This window comes from Macaca thibetana, chromosome 2 (assembly GCF_024542745.1).
Source record: "Macaca thibetana thibetana isolate TM-01 chromosome 2, ASM2454274v1, whole genome shotgun sequence".
Classification (NCBI taxonomy): Eukaryota; Metazoa; Chordata; class Mammalia; order Primates; family Cercopithecidae; genus Macaca; species Macaca thibetana.
This window is the reverse complement of record NC_065579.1, coordinates 24,147,745-24,169,079: the sequence shown is the minus strand read 5'-3', so window position 1 is coordinate 24,169,079 and position 21,335 is coordinate 24,147,745. Positions and strand designations below refer to the sequence as shown.

Genomic DNA, 21,335 nt, shown 5'->3' with positions numbered 1-21,335 from the left:
GTAGATCTTGATATAGTCCACAAAAAAAGCACTTTGTGGTCTTCAATAATTTTAAGAGTGGAGAGGAGTTCTGAGATCAAAAGTTCGAGAACTGCTGCTCTAGGGCACAGAAAAGGCAGTTTAAGCGGCATGATGTTTCGGTATTAGCAACTAGCAGGACTCACTGGAACACTTTAAAATGAGGAATGACCTTAAATGTTTTTAATTGGCCTTATCTTTAATAGACTCCGTCTTTCTCTCTTTTTCCTAATGCCCCTCCTTCATCTAGGTCCTCATACTCCAGTGCGCCACTTGGCCTATCTTAATTGAGTTTGGGATAAGAAGACTCTAATATTTAGGCTCTTCTTCCTTTTGTTCACATCTAGATGGACCTATCTTGTGTTGTTTTGCAGGCTCTGTTAATCGTATGTAAGGGCTAATGAGGTAGCTTTCCCAGGAAGTAATTTGCATTTTTAACAGATAATTTTTGAAGACACAGTCACTTCATTCAACGTTATTTTGGTCAGAATGAGGAAGGTGGAGTAGGCAGAAATCTACTATGAATATTCTGAGAATCCGAACAGACTGAGCCATAGACACCACAGGATTAATAAATGAGGCTCCTTGGAATGACAGCAACACAATGCAATTTCCACTGCAGCTACAGCACGCTGGGTACAGCCCAACCAGAGGATGCTGCTGAGCATCCTCCTCTGGCACTAGGGGGCCCAGCGAATTTCCAGTGGCCAGTGGTGTGGCTGGTGACTGACTTGGGTTATAGCTCTATAGCCTCTGCTAGTTACTTGCAAAGTCTCATAGGAAGAAGACAGCCTCTAAAAAACGCTCATAGACACTGATATTATTTTACAGGCATTATCATCGAAGAGAGGGTCTTGTATCCTTTGCAATGGCTGTTTTTCACTTACATTCTTCTTTTCAAATTTAAATAGTGGTAACCTCTTACACATTTTTAAATAGTCTTATTTATTTATTTACTTATTTTTGAGACAGAGTCTCACTCTGTTGCCTAGGCTGGAGTGAAGTGGCATGATCTCAGCTTACAATAAACTCTGCCTCCTGCGTTCAAGGGATTTTTGTGACTCAGCCTCCCTAGTGGCTGGGATTACAGGTGTGCGCTACCACGTCCGGCTAATTTTTGTATTTTTAGTAGAGACGGGGTTTTGCCATGTTGGCCGGGCTGGTCTTGAACTCCTGGCCTCAAGAGATCCGTCTGCCTTGACCTCTCAAAGTGCTGGGATTACAAGCGTGAGCCACCACGCCCGGCCTAGAGCAGTTCATGGCAAAACTGTGAACTTCAGAGTTCTCAAGCACCTCCTACCTCCACAAACGCACAGCTTCTCCCACTATCAAACATCCTGCACCACAGTGGTACATTTGTCATCACTAATGAACCTACACTGATATATCATTCAAAGCCATGGTTTATTATTTTATTTTACTTTTTTGAGACGGAGTTTCGCTCTTGTTGCCCAGGCTGGAGTGCAATGGCGCGATCTCGGCTCACCGCAACCTCGGCCTCCCAGGTTCAAGCGATTCTCCTGCCTCATCCTCCCTGGTAGGTGGGATTACAGGCATGTGCCACCACACCCGGCTAATTTAGTATTTTTAGTAGAGACAGAGTTTTTTCGATGTTGGTCAGGCTGGTCTCGAACTCCTGACCTTAGGTGATCCGCCCTCCTCGGCCTCCCAAAGTGCTGGAATTACAGGCGTGAGCCACCGCGCCCGGCCTCAAAGCCATAGCTTACATTTTTTTTTTTTTTTTTTTTTTTTTAGACGGGGTCTCCTCGCTCTGTCACCCAGGCTGGAATGCACTGGGGAGAGCATGACTCACTGCAGCCTCAACCTCCCATCTCAAGAGATCCTCCTGCATCAGCCTCTTGGGTAGCTGGGACTACAGGTGCACACCACCAAACCCAGCTAATTTTTGTATTTTTTGTAGAGACGGAGTTTTGCCATATTGCCTAGGCTAGTCTCCAATACCTGGGCTCAATGATCCTCCCACATCAGTCTCCCAAAGTGCTGGGATTACAGGTGTGAGCCACTGTGCCCAGCTAGGGCTCACTCTTGACACTGTAGGTTCTACAGGTTTGGAGAAATGTATAAAAACACGTATTCAGCATTATAGTATCATACAGAATACTTTCCCCGCCCTAAAAATCCTCTGTGCTCTATTCATCCCTCCTTCCCCTCTAGCCTTTAGTAACCACTGATCTTTTTACTGTCTCCAGTTTTGCCCTTTCTTCTTTTCCTTCTTCTTTTTCTTCGAGACGGAGTTTCACCCTTTTTGCCCAGCCTGGAATGCAATGGCGCGATCTCGGCTCATCATAACCTCCGCCTTCCAGGTTCAAGCGATTCTCCTGCCTCAGCCACCGGAGTAGCTGAGATCACAGGCATGCGCCACCACCCCGGCTAATTTTGTATTTTCAGTAGAGACGGGGTTTCCCCATGTTGGTCAGGCTGGTCTTGAAGTCCCGACCTCAGGTGATCCACCCGCCTCGACCTCCCCAAGTGCCGGGATTACAGGCCTGAGCCACTGCGCCCCGCCCAGTTGCCTTTTCTAGAATGTCGTATAGTTACAATCACACACTATATAGCCTTTTTAGAGTGGTATCCTCTTTTATGATTTCTTTTCTGCCTTCTAGACTGTTCATATTAACCTCATTTTACCTGTGTAGAAGTAGATGATGGTTGATACATGAAAATGAAAATGCAAGCAAGCTACGAAGTGTGGCCTTGGGGAACTCCTTCATCAGCATCACATGAGGGTGATAAATTCCAGAGGCAGGGAAGAATAGAGGGCTACGTGGTTAGGGAACTGTGTTTAGAAGGGTTTGGGTATCAAGAAAGCCTTGGAAAGAGAAGCAGGACCCACATCTGTGCAGGGCGAAGCAGGTCAGGGTAAGAGGCTGAATTTTTTCAAAGTGTAACACGAAGCCATTGGAGGCTTTTGAGCAGAGTAATCAGATCTTATTTACATTTTAAAAATAACACGCTGACTGTAGGAGGACCCAAGGAGCACTCTCCTAGTTAGGGAACCAGAGCAGTAGCTGAGGGAAGAGACAATGGTTTGCTCTCGCAATCCCAACGGTGAGAAACACGGATTGAACATATTTTGAAGGTAGAAGAGCTCAGACTTGCTAATGGATTGAACGGAGAATAAAAGGCAGTGAGAGAGAATGTTAGGAGAGAAACATAATTTTGCTGTCTTCAGGAACTTGCAGATTTACCAACATAGTAAATATTGATACGGTGAAGAAACCTGGGGGTGGCGAAATAGGGTGTTGCACATGTAATTACGTCTTCCACGTGACATTTCCCCCACATTCTATACTGAAAAATTTCAGAGAAAACGAAAGAATTTTACAAGGAACATCCATATCCCCATTGCCTAAGTTTAACATCTTACTATATCATCTACTCAAGCTTCTATTAGCCCATCTTACTTTAGTAATGCGTTTAAATTGCGGGCATCAATGCACTTTCCTCAGAATTCACCTCAGCACGCATACAATTTGTTTCTAGCTTTTTTCTTTTGATCTGAAATTTACATTCAAGGTGAAATGCCCAGATCTTGACTGCACATTAGCTGAGTTCGGACACACGCGTACACCCGTCTAAAATCTGATGCAAAAAAGGGGCATCATCAAACGGGCTGCTGGATGTAAGAATCTGGAGATTAGGAGAGGTCTCGCCTTGAAATATAAATCTGGGAATCACCAGAACATAGGTCTACTTAAGCTATGAGATTGGATAAAATCACGTACAGGGTGGAGAGAGAAAGGGAAGGGTCTGTGCCCTCAAAGACCACCGTTTGGAGGTCGGTCGGGTGGGAGCGGGGCCGGGGGGCGCAGGGGTTGAGCAAGCCCGAGTCAGCCGGGTTCCTGGGAAGCACCTCTGCTCGGCGCCAAGCCACCGCTCTGACCTGGGAGCCACCAGGTTGGGGGGCAGGGCTGGGGAGCAGGTCGTGGAGGGGGCCGCGGCCAGAGGCGGGAAGAGCAGCCGGGAGCAGGGGGGAGATGAGGAGGAGGAGGGGAGGAATATGCGGCTGAGGGAAACGGATAAGAGGTTTACGGCGCGGAGGGGGAAAACGAAGGAAGAGGAGGGGCTAAGCAAGTAAAAGGGGAGAAAGGGGAAGCGCAGGAGAAAAAGGGAGCCGGGAAGCGGGAGAGAGGGAGAGAGGGAGAGGGGGAGGGAAAGAGGGAGAGAGGGAGGGAGAGAGGAAGGGAGGGGAGCGGCGGGGCGGAGTCGCCGCAGCGGCCGGCCGAGGGCGGGCGGAGGGAGGGGGTGTGTGCGCGGGTCACATGGTCGCTGCTGCCCTCCCCGTCAGCCGCCCTCGCCGCCGCGGTGCGCTGGCTGCAGGAAGCCGCCGCGCCGCCGCTTTTGTTGTCAGGGACCCCGGGAGGAGCGCCGCTCGCCGGCCGCCGCCACCCTCTCTGGCTGCAGCCTGCTGTGCGCTGCGCGACCTGGGGCCCGGGAGCCCCACCCGCTCTGCCCATGAAGGGGCCCCGCGACCACCGTTGCTTCCAGCCCGGGGCGGCGCGGCGCTGAGGCGGCGGCGGCGGCGCTGCCCCCTCTGCGGGAAGCGGGAGGCCGCGGCCCCCTCCGCGAGGACACCATGGAGGTGAATGCGGGTAAGAGCCGGACTGCGGCGGGTGGGGGATGGCCGGAGGGAGCGCTCGGAGCCCGCGGGGCACTTCTGGGGGCGGCGGCAGGGGGTGTACCCAGGGTCGGTGGGGCGGCGTGGGCTGCTGCGCGCCGCGTGTCCGCCTCTGGCTCAGTTTCCATCGCCCCTTTGGCCGCCCCGCGCCCGCCCTCCCGTCTCCCTGCAAAGCCGCAGCGCGGCCCGGCGGCGCCCGACCCGGCCCCCCCCTCACATGGCCCGGCCTCGCGAGCCACGTGCGCGCTGTGTTTACGTTCGGCGGCGCCCGGGCGCCGGTTGGCTGGGCGGGCGCGTGACGCGGCATTACATAATGGGCGCTGAGGCGGCGGCGGCGGGCGGGGACACGTGAGGCCGGTCGGCTCCCTGACCCACATTCCCCGGGGCCGCAGGGACACGTGGGGGCGGGCGCGCGCGCGCGCGCGCTGCCTGGGAGCGCCGCAGCCTCCCGGGAGGCTCCGCCCCTTTGGAAGCCTCGGGGTAGTGACGTCGCCGCGATTCCCTCCTCCCCCGCGGGGTTGCACACTGCGGAGGAGGCCGCGCGTGCGCACCCGCTGAGCCCCGCGGCGAGGGGGCCCCGACGCGGGCACACCGCAGTGCGCCGGGCGCTGCAAGCTTTTTTCGCGAGGTGACCCCCAAGGCGCGGACCCCGCGCGAAACAAACGAACCGGCGCCTGACGAGCTGGTAGCTGTACACTTTGCAGATTCTGAGGAGGAAGTGCGGGGCGAGGGCGTGCTGCAGGCCGGAGGAGGCGCCTCGGGGAAGGCTTGGGGCTTTCCCGAAGGGATACGCTCGAAGGAGCTCCGAGGTGCTTCGATCCCAAGCGATGCCCCGCAGACTGGGTAGCACCGCCCTTGTTAGGATGCCGCCTCACTGTTTACCAAAAAAACCTGTTTCCTCTAGGCCTGTCTCACACACCCACAGTCTTAAAAACTGCTTCCAGATCCTCTTGGGCTGAAATTTTCCTGTAAACGGGTCATACCCGGAGCTGAGCGTGCAGCTCACGTATGGTCAGGATGACTCAGGTGATCGTAGGTGACTCCAACACTATATGTAAAACTGGCCAGTCTTCATTTAAGAAAAACAAAACAAAACAACCTGTGGGTCGCTGAATTTTCCTGAATCTGATCAAGAGAATTTGGCTTTATAAATGTTTTTCTTGTCACATTTTGTTACATTGCAACAGAACAATAGGGTGCCCTTTCTTCCTTTTGTGTGCCCCAAATGATGGAGCAGAGCTGAAGTAAGTGAGGTTATGGAAACAGCCAGCTTTTGTTTTATTTTTTGAGTTATAATGCGCCTCTAAGAATCTTGCCTCGATAACAAGTGTATTGTGAACTTTTCACCAAGAGTAAAAATAGTCATTTTCAAATTGTTTAATTATTTTTAAAATTTACTTATTTTTTTTATCTGCCTCACAAAAATCTGAATCTAATTGTGTTTTAATTACCTAACGGACCTACTTAGTCTTTGAGGGCATTTTTAAAAATTTTACGAGTTTATCATAGAACTAAACTTATACGTGTTAGAATTTAGAGGTGATCAGGGTGAACCTCTTCTACCCTTTAGCATGAATTCTAGTAGCTTTAGTAGCCTCATGAGGGCTGGCTCAATTAGGAAGTTTTTCTCTGGTTTGAGCCCTTTTCCAGTACTTCGCTGTTCAAAATCTTGCCTTGTGGAGCTACACATTATAAAAATTCCTCCGGATGGGTGTTGACCATCCCCTTCCCCCTTCAGTTCTTGGATTTGCAGTTCTCATCTCTTGGTCCTTGCCCAGCGTTGTTTTTTCAGATCATTCATCATCCTTGTTGCCCTTTGGGATGGAGCACCCAGAAGTGAACAGGCTCTTGTGGAAGTGGCTGGATAATTATCAAGTTCCAAGTTGCCCTCTTTGTCTTGGATCGTGCTGCAAATGAATTCCCTGGCAGGCTTAGTTTTTTTGGCCTATTGCTTTGCTGACTCACAGTAACCTTGCAATCAACTAGGACCTTTCATGTGAACTGTTATGAAGTTAGATTTCATTCATTGTGCAGATAATTGCATGACCTGAAGTGTAGGAATTTACAGTGATCGTTCTTAAAATTACTCTTGTTCATTTGGTCTTAAGTTCAAAGCTGTTACAAGCTGCTATCCACCATATTTACAGTTTCTACCATCTGTCTGTAAGTGGGAGGTCTAATAAGAATTCATTTTAACTGGCCGGGCGCAGTGGCTCACGCCTGTAAGCCCAGCACTTTGGGAGGCTGAGCCAGGCGGATCTCCTGAGGTAAGGAGTTCGAGACCAGCGTGACCAACATTTGTCCTTCTCTACTAAACGGACAAAAATTAGCCGGGCATGGTGGTGGGCTCCTGTAATCCCAGCTACTCAATGAGACTGAGGCAGGAGAATAGCTTGAACCTGGGAGGTGGAGGTTGCAGTTGAGTCGAGATCGCACTACTGCACTCCAGCCTGGGCAAGAGTGAGACTCCGTCTCAAAAAAAAAAAAAAAAAGCCTTTTAACTTTTGAATTTTTGTAAACATTGACCAAGGTGGGGCCAGATTCAGTGCTGTGTGGCACACCTCTACCCTTCCGTCTAGTTTGGTGTCATTTGACAAACATTCAACCAGTGATCATGTAATCTTACTGTCCTTCATGACATCTCTATGTCTGCTCGCCCCATGAGTAATGTGTGAAAACAATGGAGCGAAAAACTTGGAAAACAATTGTAGAGGTGGGGCAAAGAAATCTTTCCTTGGAGTGAGGAAAAGCCAGAATTGAAGTAAGAAGTTGCTTGACTGGTCAGTACGGTTAAGAGATTCAAAAAGGAGTGTGGAAATAACCAAAAAGAAACCACTGGATCCTTAAGACACATTAAAAAATGAGGTGAAGAATGTGTAGGGAGGGTTAGTTTGGTTTGAACCATTTTGATGGACCTCTTCTAGTATAATGATGACAAAAAAAAATCATCAGCTTCTTCTTATGTGCCAGGCCCTTTACATGTGTTCCTCACGTTAATTCCATGAAGGAAGATGCTGTTCCCACCATCTTAATGATGAGGAGCTAAGTAAATTGAAGCTAAATAACTTACCTAGGCAAGTAGTAGAGCCAGAATTTGAATCCACGAAGTTTACTTGGGAACACAAACTGTTAACTACTGTGCTATAATATATTTTAGCCTGCATAATATTTGAAGGTTTATATACAACTTAGTGTCCTGTCTTCTTGAGGGTGAAGGAGATACTGCATGTGTATTGATCCCCACTCAATTTGCAGTGATATATGTAGGTTATAGCTGGTGGAAAAGGATAGTCATCTGCAGGGCCTTCATCAGTCCTTTCTTTAGTCATGCTGGCTTATTTCCAGACATCAGATTACACCTTGACCTCCTTCTCCAGTAATTTACATGGAGATTAAAATAACTCTGTTTTATAAAATAAGACCCATTTGGCTGGGCGCGGTGGCTCACACCTGTAATCCCAGCACTGTGGGAGGCTGAGGTGGGCGGATCACTTGAGGTCAGGAGTTCGAGACCAGCCTGGTCAACATGTGAAACCCTGTCTCTACTAAAATACAAAAATTAGCCGGGTGTGGTGGGTACCCATAATCCCAGCTACTTGGGAGACCGAGGCAGGAGAATCGCTTGAACCCAGGAGGCGGAGGTTGCGGTGAGCTGAGACCATACCATTGCACTCCAGCCTAGGCAACAGAGTGAAACTCTGTCTCAAAAAATAAAAAACAAAAAACACCCACACCATTTATTTTTGTGTCACCCCATTTAAAAAAATGTCTCTTATGTGATAACATCATTTGGTAATTTACACACCCTTCAATTCCCCACTTAGATATTGCCACCTTGGATGTGTTTACCCCTGTTGATCTCTGCCCTCTTTAGTATGATCTTCAGCAGTTCACAATCGTTTGTATAAATCGTTTGTATGAAACATTGCTCCTGATAACATGGGTGTTTCCCCAGTTGGTTTATAAGGCATTTTAGGGAAAGGACCGTGCTGTTCTCTGGAGCCCTGACACCCAGGACACAATTGGAATTTTAATGCCTCAATTAGATCTACTCTACCACCCTTTGAGTAGGAATTATTTGTAACACTTTTAAAGTGAGGAAACTAAAGCTTCTTGGTGATAAAAAGTTTTGTTCTAAGCCACAGGGCAAAAAAGTACAGTCATGACTTGAAGTCAAACATACTCTCCAGGTTGGTGGACAGTGGGAGTGGGAGGGTTTAGATGATGGACAAGTCTAGAAAATGGGTAAGAAGACTCGAATATTTGCTGGAATATCAGTGCTTCCTAGAAGTACAAAATTGGATATTGACTTTTGGCTTGTCTGAAGTTGACCACTGGGTAAGCCCTAGCCTGGGAACCTGGCCCAGGTCCAGGGTCCCTTTCAACTGAAAATAGAGAAGACTGCCTCAGCTAATTTTAGCTCAAGGTTTCAAAGAGGTACATTCTGCCTGTTTCTTGGAGGTGTTGGGACTTGCTAGTTCAGGGATTTTTACTATTCTTACTTTATCATCAAAAACAGTATATGAAAAAAGCACTTTAATAATCTTTATGAACAGCATTTCATTTCAGTCTTGTAGTAAGTGGCAGATGTTCCAGTTTTATAGAAGATGACTCAGGTTTAGAAAGATTGAAAGTGACTTGCTTGCTCAGTTCTTCTGACCAAATAAGTTTGTACTCTGGAATTGGACAACCTTGACTTTAAACTCTGGCCTGCCACTTAGTGGCTGACTTATCCTCTCTGAGCTCCTTGTTTACAAAAATGAGTTAATGACAGTTAATTCACAGAGTTCTTGTGAGGATGAAATTGTGTCGTTTATTCCTGACATCCAGCAGGTACTTGGTAACTTATAGTTTCACTTTCCTTTCTTCATTAGGTTGAGGAACTACTAGATGTACTCCTTTCTTCTAAGAAATTAAAATTTAACCCATTTGGTTTGCTATCAGTCAGGTTCATAGATGGGTGTCTAGTAGCAAGAATAGATGCTAAGACAACTAAATCAATATTGAAGGTCTTGTGAGGAGAATGCAGCTGTTTCTAGATGGATCCTCTTTGATTTTCTGGTGCCTGGCACAAATGCTTGTTTTCTTAAGACAGGAATTGGATCTTAACTGGATTGATAATAGCCCAGTAATTTCTTTTAGGTTGGATATTGAAGCTTTTGCAAAGGAAATTGTTTTTTAGTTAATTAATTACCATCAATGCTTGCAACCAATTTTTGAGCCATCTGCATAGCTCTAATTTCTTTTCCTTTTTTTTTTTTTTTTTTTTTTTTTTGAAGAGTTTTGCTCTTGTTGCTCAGGCTGGAGTGCAGTGGTGCCATCTTGGCTCACCGCAACCTCCACTTCCCAGGTTCAAGCGATTCTCCTGCCTCAGCCTCCTCAGTAGCTGGGATGACAGGCATGTGCCACCATGCCTTGCTGTTTTTGTATTTTTAGTAGAGATGGGGTTTCTCCATGTTGGTCAGGCTGGTCTCTAACTTCTGACCTCAGACGATCCGCCTGCCTCGGCCTCCCAAAGTGCTGGGGTTAAAGGCGTGAGCCGCTGTGCCCTGCCAGGTCTAATTTCTAAAAGTGAATTTCTTAGCTAAGGTAGTCAGCAGATCTTGTGAACATAAATGACTGAAAATGCGGGCCCAGGAAAGTCTTACTTCCAAGCAAAAACATCACTTTCTTATCTTTTATTTTCCTGAGATGTTAGGTGTGAATTTAGTACCTAAGACATTATTTTAGAGAAGACAAATAGCTGTGAGATCTTCTGGAATTTCATTGAGGACTAAGAATATTTGTAAAGTGTCCTATTGTGAGTGGAGACAACTGTGAAAAAAGTAGCCGTGTGCTAATACCTGGAATTTTTAATGTGGACTTAAGATCTCTAAAGTTTTATAAAGACAGCACAATGGTTTTACCCAATAACATGACACTGGCTAGGTTTCCAGGTTAAATTGGTTTCTCTTTGGATTCACAGGGTATTAATGATACTCTGGCGGTTGTGTCGATGAAAATATCAGTCTTTAAAACTGGGCTAATTTGGTTTGAATTCACTGATTGTAGCCATTTTTAAACTTCAGTGTGCAAATAATTGCTTGGAGAGCTTGTTAAAAATGCGCATTCCTGAGGATGTGTTCTCCAGTCTGGGCAGGGCCTTGGAAACATGTATTCTGAAAAAGCACCAGCTAGTTTTGAGGATATGTATTTTACATAATTTCTCTGGGTGATGAAAATAAGTTGGGAATCTTTCTTCTTGTGTTGGTAGTTTTGGAGTTTTTAGATTTTAAAATGAACGGTAGGTGAAAACTGCCCTTGGTCACTTTGTCTTCCAGGGAGCACAGATGAAGTTGTTGGCTTGTGGCAGTGTTCTTCAAACTTGGATGTGCATCAGAATCACCAAGAGGGCTTATTAAAGTTTCTCATGCAGTAGATCTGGAGCTGAGCTTGATAATTTGCATTTCCAGCAGATTCTGGGTGATACCGATGCCCCTGGTCCAGGGCCCACACTTTGAGATCGTTGGTTTCTAGTTAGGGACCACGCTGCAGGAAAAATACTAATTGCAGGATTAATTAAGGTGAGATGCACATAGCAAGAGAGCATATGGACAGCGAGTCTAACTGTGGGAAGAGCGGATTTGCACCTCTCACCTCATGATTGATTCCAGGCATAGGCTTCATGAATAAAACAATGGATGGAATTGTCTACATTAGTGATATTTTTGTCTTTACAAATCAAGTGCATATCGTTGAATTTATGCATGTTAAATTTGTGTCTAGGCTGGGCATGGTGGCTCACACCTGTAATCTCAGCACTTTGGGAGGTGGAGGCGGGCGGATCATCTGAGGTCAGAAGTTCGTGACCAGCCTGGGCAACATGGTGAAACCGTGTCTCTACTTAAAAAAAAAAAGAAAGAAAAAAAATTAACCAAGCGAGGTGGTGGGTGCCTGTAGTCCCAGCTACTCAGGAGGCTGAGGGAGGAGAGTTGTGTGAACCAGGAGGTGGAGGTTGCAATGAGCTGAAGTTGCACCACTGCACTCCCATCCTGGGTGACAGAGTGAAACTCCGTCTCAAAAAAAAAAAAAAAAAAAAAATTGTGTCTGATGAAAAACATGGTATGTTTTTTGGCATAGTAGGCAACTGTTTTATCTTCCCTTCTGGGTTGCATTCAAACCCCTTGAGAGCTGTGATTGTGTTTTCCTTTAGCCTCAGTATATATAATTTGTGCTTAAATACATATGTGATATCTAATACATAACAAACTGAAAATGACTTTAAATTTTTTTTTTTAATTGCCTGAAAATGGAAATGTCTTATCTTTTTGGGATTGTTTTGGCCTCAACATTTTGCTATGTGGATTTTTTTGTTTAAAAATGATTGATAGGCCGGACATGGTGGCTGACGCCTGTAATCCCAGCACTGGGGAGGCCAAGGTGGGTGGATCACCTGAGGTCAGGAGTTCGAGACCAGTCTGACCAACATGGTGAAACCCTGTCTCTACTAAAAAAAAAACAAAAACAAAAATTGACTGAGAGTGGTGGCATGTGACTATAGTCCCAGCTACTCAGGAGGCTGAGATAGGAAAATTGCTTGCACCCAGGAGGTGGAGGTTGCTGTAAGCTGAGATTGTGACACTGCACTCCAGCCTGGGTGACAGAGTGAGACTTGGTCTCAAAAAAAAAAAAAAAAAGGAAGGTCAAGGCCAGTTTTCAGAGGGGTTGTAGAGGTTATATAAAATTGCAAATCACATTTTGAGAATAAGTCTGTGTAGAGGGAATTAGCTTCAGCCTTACTGTTATTCTGGTATAGCATACATTCTTCCAGCATCTTTATTAACACCTTTATAAAGAGCGAGTCAGAAGAACAAGGAGTGAGTCTGGATTTCTTAAGAGCTGCTTAGAGATGAATGGCAGAATGGGGTAGAGAAGGGAGAGTATTTAACTGGGGATTGGTTAGTGTAGAGCCACTTATGTCTTCTGGGAACACCGAAACAGAAAGGTGTGGGAGCAAGGGCTATGAAAGGATCCCTTATCTACCATTCTAAATGTTACATCTGTTCTGGATTAACCTGTGCTTTTAGCCAAGTGTTGGGGGAGGCAAATGATAAATTCATTGTTTCTAGGATTGTGTCAGATCAGAGGATGCAAAGAAGAGACCAGAACCAGATTTCTTTGTGACCAGTTTGTTTAAGCAATGAAGTTGCTTAGGAGCGTGTTTTAGTCCTTTTAGGAAAAGATTGGAAAATGAAAAGCTTTAGGTGTGAGGGGTCTGCATGTGCTCAGAATATCCAAGCCAGTGAAATCCTTCTCACTTTTAATTTTTTCTTTCTTTTTTTTTTTTTTTTTTTTTTTTTGAGACGGAGTCTCGCTCTGTCACCCAGGCTGGAGTGCAGTGGCACCATCTCGGCTCACTGCAAGCTCCGCCTCTCGGGTTCACGCCATTCTCCTGCCTCAGCCTCCCGAGTAGCTGGGACTATAGGCGCCTGCCACCTCGCCTGGCTAAGTTTTTGTATTTTTAGTAGAGACGGGGTTTCACCGTGGTCTCGATCTCCTGACCTTGTGATCCGCCCGCCTCGGCCTCCCAAAGTGCTGGGATTACAGGCGTGAGCCACCGCGCCCAGCAATTTTTTCTTTCTTTGAGACAGGGTCTTGCCCTGTCTCCAGGCTAGAGTGCAGTGGCATGATCATGGCTCACTGCAGCCTCGAACTCCTGGGCTCAAGTGATCCTCTTGCCTTAGCCTTCTGAATAACTGGGACTACTAGAGGTGCTGGGTGCAAACCACACGCAGCAAGTTTTTAAATTTTTTTTGTAGAAACAGCATTACCTTATGTTGCCCAGGCTGGTCTCAAATTCCTGGGCTCAAGCGACAATCCTCCCGCCTCAGCCCCCAAAGTGGTATGATTACAGGCATGAGCAAGTGTGCTGGGCCCATCTCCCTTTTTAAATCAGTGGGAGTCACACGTGCTTTGAACTTTGTGGAAGCAGGACGAGTAATGGGAAATAAGGAAATACTTTACTTTTTGCTTTTGGTGTAAGCAAACATTTCATATCATCAGTATCCTATTTCTAAAGTTAATGGCTTTGCTGTTGAGATTTGCAAAAATAAAAAATACATATTATCTTGTATCTAATTATGTGATTTTCCTCCTATTTTCTAGGAGGTGTGATTGCCTATATCAGTTCTTCCAGCTCAGCCTCAAGCCCTGCCTCTTGTCACAGTGAGGGTTCTGAGAATAGTTTCCAGTCCTCCTCCTCTTCTGTTCCATCTTCTCCAAATAGCTCTAATTCTGATACCAATGGTAATCCCAAGAATGGTGATCTCTCCAATATTGAAGGCATCCTGAAGAATGATCGAATAGATTGTTCTATGAAAACAAGCAAATCGAGTGCACCTGGCATGACAAAAAGTCATAGTGGTGTGACAAGTAAGTTACTTTAGTTTTCTAAAGCTCGCTGCCATAAGTTGCAAATGGGGCTTATTTTATCTGCTTTTCATATAGGGGGCCATTATATTTCTGGGTACAGTTTTCGCTCCCTGCTGGGTGATCATACATCTGTAGTTAGGGAAGAAATCAGCGATGATTTTAGAAGTTACAACCTAGGGGCTGTCAAATTCTTGCCTCAGAGCAAGATATGTGGTTATGTACTCTGCCTGGCCCTGTTCCCTCTAGGGTACCCTCTTTTACTACATTTCACAGTTACTTTTCTTCTGGACTACTAGAACTAAGTCTTGTTTCTAGAACAGAGTACTTGCTCATTGTGGGAAGGGGTTACATTAGTGAAACTGGAGTTGGGAACATTTGGGATTAGGAAATGTTGGATTGGGATAACCAAATGAGTAGTGGGATTTGGACCTATCTGGCCCCTGTAGGTGAAGTAAACTGACACGGCTGCCTGTGTAGAGACATCCCTTTCCACCTTTTATTGATTGACTTCTCTGCCTGAATTCTTAATTGTTATCCAGAGAATTGGTTTCTTAGTTCTGGTTGCATGTCTGATGTAAAGTAACTCTAAATTTACAAAATTTCTTATATCATGCTGACAGGTCTGGAAAAAAAATAAATTTACAAAATTTCAGTGTAATTCTAAAATCAGGAAAGGAAAAATCCAGGTCTGTGAGGTGTTTTTGTCAGTGCCATAAGCTGTGTTTAAAAGAAAATTATGGCCGGGTGTGGTGGCTCACACCTGTAATCCCAGCATTTTTGGAGGCTGAGTGGGGCAGAGCCCAGGAATTCAAGACCAGCCTGGGCAACATGGCAGAACCCCATCTCTACTAAAAATACAAAAAAAGCTTGGTATGGTGGTGTGTGCCTGTAGTCCCAGCTACTTGGGGGGCTGAGGCATGAGAATTGCTTGAACCTGGGAAGTGTGGAGGTTACAGTGAGCCGAGATCACGCCACTACACTCCAGCTTGGGCGACAGCGGGAGACTCTATCTTAAAAAAAAAGAAAAGAAAATTATGATTACTTTTGATTTGAAAATGTTTTTCTTTTACATTATGAAAGTAGATACATATCTTTTAAAAGCTCTTACAAGTTGAATGAAATAAAATATCTAATTGGAAAGAAAACAGACTCAGTGTTTCTTCTTGCTTTTTACTTCATGTCCTTTTGTGTCCTAGAATTTAGTGGCATGGTTCTACTGTGTAAAGTCTGTGGGGATGTGGCGTCAGGATTCCACTATGGAGTTCATGCTTGCGAAGGCTGTAAGGTAAAGCATGCTTTTATTTCTTTAAGCAACTGATTCTGGGATAAGAAGTTGGGTTTAGATTTACCAATTTCCACAATTGATAATCTGAGAGTGAGTGAGAAGTCAGCTGCTCTTTTTAAGTTCTAAGCATTTTATGTAGTGTATGAGCATAACTTGTTTTGAAAAATATTTGTGTGTGTGTGTGTGTGTGTGTGTGTGTGTGTGTGTGTGTGTGTGTTTTGAGATGGAGTCTCTGTTGCCCAGTGAGGTGGCACGGTCTCGGCTCTCTGTAGCCTCCACCTCCCAGGTTCAAGTGATTCTCCTGCCTCAGCCTCCTGAGTAGCTGGGACTACAGGCACCTGCCACCATGCCCGGCTAATTTTTTGTGTTTTTAGTAGAGACGGGGTTTCACCGTGTTAGCCAGGATGGTCTCGATCTCCTGACCTTGTGATCCGCCTGCCTCGGCCTCCCAAAGTGCTGGGATTGTACAGGTGTGAGCCACCGTGCCTGGCCTGAAAAATAGTCTTAATTCAGTGAAAGTATTTCTTTTTTCTTTAAGATTTTGAACAAAGTAAATTTGCTGTCTCAATTAAACATACTTATTGTGTTAAACCAAGTGCACCAAATGCTCATTCATTAATGTGTCAAGCACAGTTCTAGGTGGTAGTGAAATAACAAGGAACAAAACAGACCAGGCACTACTCCTGCCTTGTTGGAACTTAGTTTAAACCAAACTTTGAATTAGGTTTCATCACATACTTTGACTTAATGACACATCAGGTACTGGGAGCTGGGAATAATTCCTAGATACTTGAAAAAAATGTGATATCTTAAGAAATAATGCCAAGTGAGTAAAATAATCCTGAATATAAGTTGAGCCCTTGGGAAAGCTAGTTTATTTGTAAGTTTAGTTGACTATTTTCTAGTTATTGCTATTAGAGTATTGGTCAAATAATTCCAAGTGAGATGGTCTCTACCTCCCTACCTGTATACAGGGAGTCTTTCTCTCTTTTTAAAAAACTTGGCACAATCTTTTCTCCTGAGTATCAAAAATTAACGTGACAAAGACACATGTTCTTGCTGTTCTCTGACTTGAGGCCACAGGCAGGAATCTAGTTTGGCAAGACATGATGAGTAAACAAGATAATGAATATACATGATGGGAGAGGAAATATTTTCAAGTGTGGCTCTGAATGAATTGTGAGTTTGCCAGTTTGTCTTTTTTTTGAAAGGGAGTTTAGCTCTTATTGCCCAGGCTGGAGTGCAGTGGCACCATCTCGGTTCACTACAACCTCTGCCTCCTGGGTTCAAACGATTCTCCTGTCTTAGTCTCCCGAGTAGCTGGGATTGCAGGCACATGCCACCACTCAAGGCTAATTTTTGTATTTTTAGTAGAGTTGGGGTTTCATCATATTAGGCTGGTCTCGAACTCCTGACCTCAGGTGATATGCCTGACTCGGCTTCCCAAAGTATTGGGATTACAGGCGTGAGCCACGCGCCCTGCCAAGTTTGCTAACTTTTAATGGCTGGGTAACTTTGTAAGACGAGTCAGTATTTTTTATAGATGTAGCATTTTTTTTCATTGTTTAAAAAAAATTTCTCTCTCTCTCTCTCTATATATATATATATATATTTTTTTTTTTTTTTTTAACAAAAATGTGAAGTAATATTGGGGCAGGCATTATTATTCTTATTTTATAGCTAGAAAATAAAAGCACAAACTGAATGAGCTGATTGTGTATTCTTGATAAATACACATCTGTGCAGTACTCTTAAAGTTAAATGTGTCTAGTTCAGCTCTTGTATCTAAATCAAGTGTATAGTACACAATAAAATATAAAAATGTTGTGTCCCATGATTACGTAGCATAGATTCAGGAAATGTGTTTAGTTGTCATATAACAGGAAAATGCAGTTTAAAATAATTTTGGTAATTGCATTCTTGAGTTTTCTGTCCTCCCTGGTACCATGAAACTGGAGATCTTTGAAGACCTATCACAGAATATGTACTTGAATTGTTTGTGGAGTAAAGGCAGCTGTTTGTAGCCATCTAGTTGGGAACTGTCTTTCCTTGGATAGTTAGCTACTCTGTTGGTGTGTGGTATAACACTTACCTGTTGCTGACATGTAGTCAGTGACTTCTGACATGTATAACAGGCCTTGCCAGTGTCAGCAGGTAATGATCAAGGAAGACCAACTTCTATGAATGTAATCCACAATTCTAGTGAGGGGATTGTAGTTATCAAACATATTTCTCAGTCAACTTTTAAGCAGTCATTCAGGCTGAGTGCAGCGGCTCAGGCCTGTAATTCTACCTCTTTGGGAGGCCGAAGCTGGAGGATTGCTTGAGGTGGAGTGTGAGACCCACCTGGGCAACGTAGGGAGACCCCATCTCTACAAAAAGTGAAAAAGCTGGATGTGGTAGCACATGTCTGTAGTCCCAGCTCTTGGGAGGCTGAGGCAGGAGGATTGCTTGAGCCCGGGAGTTCGAAGTTGCAGTGAACTATTACTGCATCATTGTACTCCAGTCTGAGTGACAGAGCGAGACCCTGTCTCTTTAAAAAAAAAAAAAAAAAAAATGACTGGGCGCGGTGGCTCATACCTGTAATCCTAGCACTTTGAGAGGCCAAGGTGGGTGGATCAGTTGAGGTCAGGGGTTCAAGACCAGCCTGGCCAACATGACGAAATCCTGTCTCTACTAAAAATACAAAAAATTAGCCAGACATGGTGGCAGGTGCCTGTAATCCCAGCTACTGGGGAGGCCGAGGCAGGAGAATCCCTTGAACCTGGGAGATGGAGGTTTCAGTGAGCTGAGATTGTGCCACTGCACTCCAGCCTGGGCTACAGAGCAAGAGTCTGTCTCAAGAAAGCAAACAAACCAACAAAAAATCAGATTGGGAGTGGTGGTGGCTTATGCCCTGTAATTCTAACACTTTGGGAGGCCAAGGCCGGCAGATCACTTGAGCCCTGGAGTTCAAGACCGGCCTCGGCAACATGGCAAAGCCCCATTTCTATAAAAAATACAAAAATTAGCTGGGTGTGGTGGCGCATGCCTGTAGTCCCAGCTGTTTGGCAGGCTGTGGTTGGAGAATTGATTGAGCCAGGGAGGTCAGGGTTGCAGGGAGCTGTGATCATGCCACTGCACTCTAGCCTGGGCAACAGAACGAGATCTTATCTCAAAAAAAAAAAAAAAAAAAAAATTCATACTTCAGGAGTTTTGGAATTTGTAGTGAATAAAAGTATGAGATGGAAAATGTGCAGACTGCAGACAGGGTCTGTTAACAGGGTAGTGTGGTTGTTGCAAGGGGTGCTTTGGGTAAGGCAAAGAATCTCTAAAGGGAGGAAGAATTTTGTTTGGTTGGTAGGTGTTAGGTTACTCATGCCAATCAGAATGGAATTGAATTCTGTGTGTCAACATTGTATTTCCCTCTATCCTAAGACATAGTGTTTCCCAGATAGCGAGTCATACACTGGTATGGACTGTAGTTCGTCATGTGTATTAGATAGATATGGGAACAGTGTTTATAAGAAGTTCATTTGGGTGTTTTTAAATGGGTAAGTAAATCTTCCTTTGTTCTTAGGGTTTCTTTCGGAGAAGTATTCAACAAAACATCCAGTACAAGAAGTGCCTGAAGAATGAAAACTGTTCTATAATGAGAATGAATAGGAACAGATGTCAGCAGTGTCGCTTTAAAAAGTGTCTGTCTGTTGGAATGTCGAGAGATGGTATGTACCTAGTTTAAAGAGTGTTCCTAAAGTGTGTGGAGCTTGGCTTTTATTCCTCAGCATGAACCAGAGCTATAAGCCGGTTACCAAGAACCCTCTTTTGTTTAAGGTGAAGCAGAAAACACATTTTCATGCTTTACAAGACACCAAATTGATTAAAGTCATATTTTAGCATTATCATCCCAGAAACAGTTTTTGGCTAAACTTTGGTGGTTGTTACTACCTCTAAAAAGAGCCATTTTTTTTTCTATGCAATTTGATTACTTTTTATTTTTTTCCTAGAAACAATGGAGTTTAAAAACATTTTTTGTATGGCCGGGCGTGGTGGCTCATGCCTGTAATCCCAACACTTCGGGAAGCTGAGGCGTGTGGGTCACTTTAGGTCAGGAGTTCCAGACCAGCCCTGGTGAAACCCCATACCTACTAAAAATACAAAAAAAAATTAGCTGAGCATGATGGCATATACCTGTAATCTCAGTTACTTGGGAGGCTAAGGCGGGAGAATAGCTTGAGCCCAGGAGGTGGAGGTTGCACTGAGGTGAGATCATGCCACTGCACTCTAACCTGGGTGACACAGTGAGACTCTTTCTCACTGCAGCCTCCATCTCCCTGGTTCAAGTGATTCTCCTGCCCCAGCCTTCTGAGTAACTGGGATTACAGGTGCCCGCCACCACACCTGGCTAATTTTTTTGTATTTTTAGGAGAGACGGGGTTTCACCATGTTGGTTAGGCTGGTCTCAAACTCCTGACCTCGTGATCGGCCCGCCTTGGCCTCTGAAAGTGCTGGGATTACAGGCATGAGCCACTCACTGTGCTGGGCCAAAAAGAAATTGTTTTTTAACTTGTATTTTGTTTTTAACCAGAAGCCCAAACCTCACCATAGCTTTTCTCGATATAGCAATCCTTTCTTCTTTGTTTTTGATTTCTTAACATTACTGAGGATCTCATTTCTTCTTACATGAATTCTCTCTCTTTCTTAGCTCTGAGATGGTAAGGTGCTTTTGGGGCACAGATTCTGAACACATGGAAAAGAGATGCAAAATTGAAAGAAGCATTAGGGTCTGGAGTGGAGGTAGTTGCTCACTTCTGGCATGATCTATTCTCATGCAAAATAAAATTTGGAGTAATTTGTGGGACTATAAGTATTATCTGTGGATGACATTATTGTAAGATTGGACTCTTCTATTATGCTTATTCATTTTTTGGATAATTTTTTTTTGTGTGTGTGTGTGTGGTTTTAAGTAACAACAGGTATGAGGTTTTCAGAGGGACCAGTAGGGTTATTTAAGAATTGTTAAAAATGAACTTCGTATTTATCTAGGGAAGGCCCACTTAAGCAATTCCTTAGGTTACTCTAGTATCTTACTGATACAGACATAGAATATTGCAATAAGGAGTTTCGTGTTTTTTTTTTGAGATGGAGTATTGCTCTGTTGCCCAGGCTGGAGTGCAGTGGTGCCTACTCAGCTCACTGCTACCTCCTCTGCCTACCTGGTTCAAGCAATTCTCCTGCCTCAGCCTCCCGAATAGCTGGGACTACAGGCATGCACCACCACGCCCGGCTAATTTTTGTGTTTTTAGTAGAGACGGGGTTTCACTATGTTGACCAGGCTGGTCTTGAACTCCTAACCTCAAGTGATCCACCTGCCTCGGCTTCCCAAAGTGCTGGGATTACAGGTGTGAGCCATCACTCCTGGCCAAGGGTTTCTTGAGTAACAAGTTTCAGCAATTGATGTTTTTTCAATTGCCTGAAAATTTTTTTTTAATGCTAAAAGTACTAGTGCTATAAAAATAGTCGATGGATATTGTGATTGTCCTAAAAGAATAAAACTGACAATCATTTGCGAAGGGAGGAGTAGAAGTAAAGTATCAAACATGATTAAGTTGTTTGTTTTTGAAAGCAGTAATGTCAGAGGCTACGATTAGATTAACAAGGCTTTCTGGGCAAGTATACTGAATTTTTATTGTCTCTGTATAAATACTAGACTAGAAGGAAGCTTTTGTTTCTCCTAGTCTCCAATAGGATTATTGGAGACAAGACACCTAAGACTAGCTTCTAAAAGAGTAGAGGATGACTTATCTCATTTTTAGTTATTTCACTGGTTTTAATTAAAATCTACCAAGTTTATTTTTCAGTAAGTACATTTCTACTGGTTGCGGAATTTTTTTTAAGGATTTTTTTTTAAAGAGGCTGGAAAAGAAGACGGCAGATAATTTAATAGTTAAATCTTGAGAGTAAAGTTACAAAAAATGAATTGACAAGGGCCAGGTGTTCAGG

General features: G+C 44.6%; 1 protein-coding gene across 3 annotated transcripts in view; it reads left to right on the top strand.

The window, feature by feature from the left end:
- The first annotated feature begins 4,296 nt into the window (after positions 1 to 4,296).
- Positions 4,297 to 21,335, top strand: part of NR1D2 (nuclear receptor subfamily 1 group D member 2) — a 36,470-nt gene continuing 19,431 nt past the window's right edge. The window contains exons 1-4 of one of the 3 annotated variants that reach the window (XM_050779463.1): positions 4,297 to 4,631; positions 13,802 to 14,068; positions 15,265 to 15,353; positions 18,913 to 19,057. In XM_050779463.1, the coding sequence (XP_050635420.1) occupies positions 4,616 to 4,631; positions 13,802 to 14,068; positions 15,265 to 15,353; positions 18,913 to 19,057 (517 nt within the window). In that variant the 5' untranslated portion in view covers positions 4,297 to 4,615. Of the gene's footprint in view, positions 4,632 to 5,344; positions 11,221 to 13,801; positions 14,069 to 15,264; positions 15,354 to 18,912; positions 19,058 to 21,335 lie in introns of those variants that run through there. The other 2 variants (XM_050779465.1, XM_050779464.1) reach the window with 2 other exon arrangements.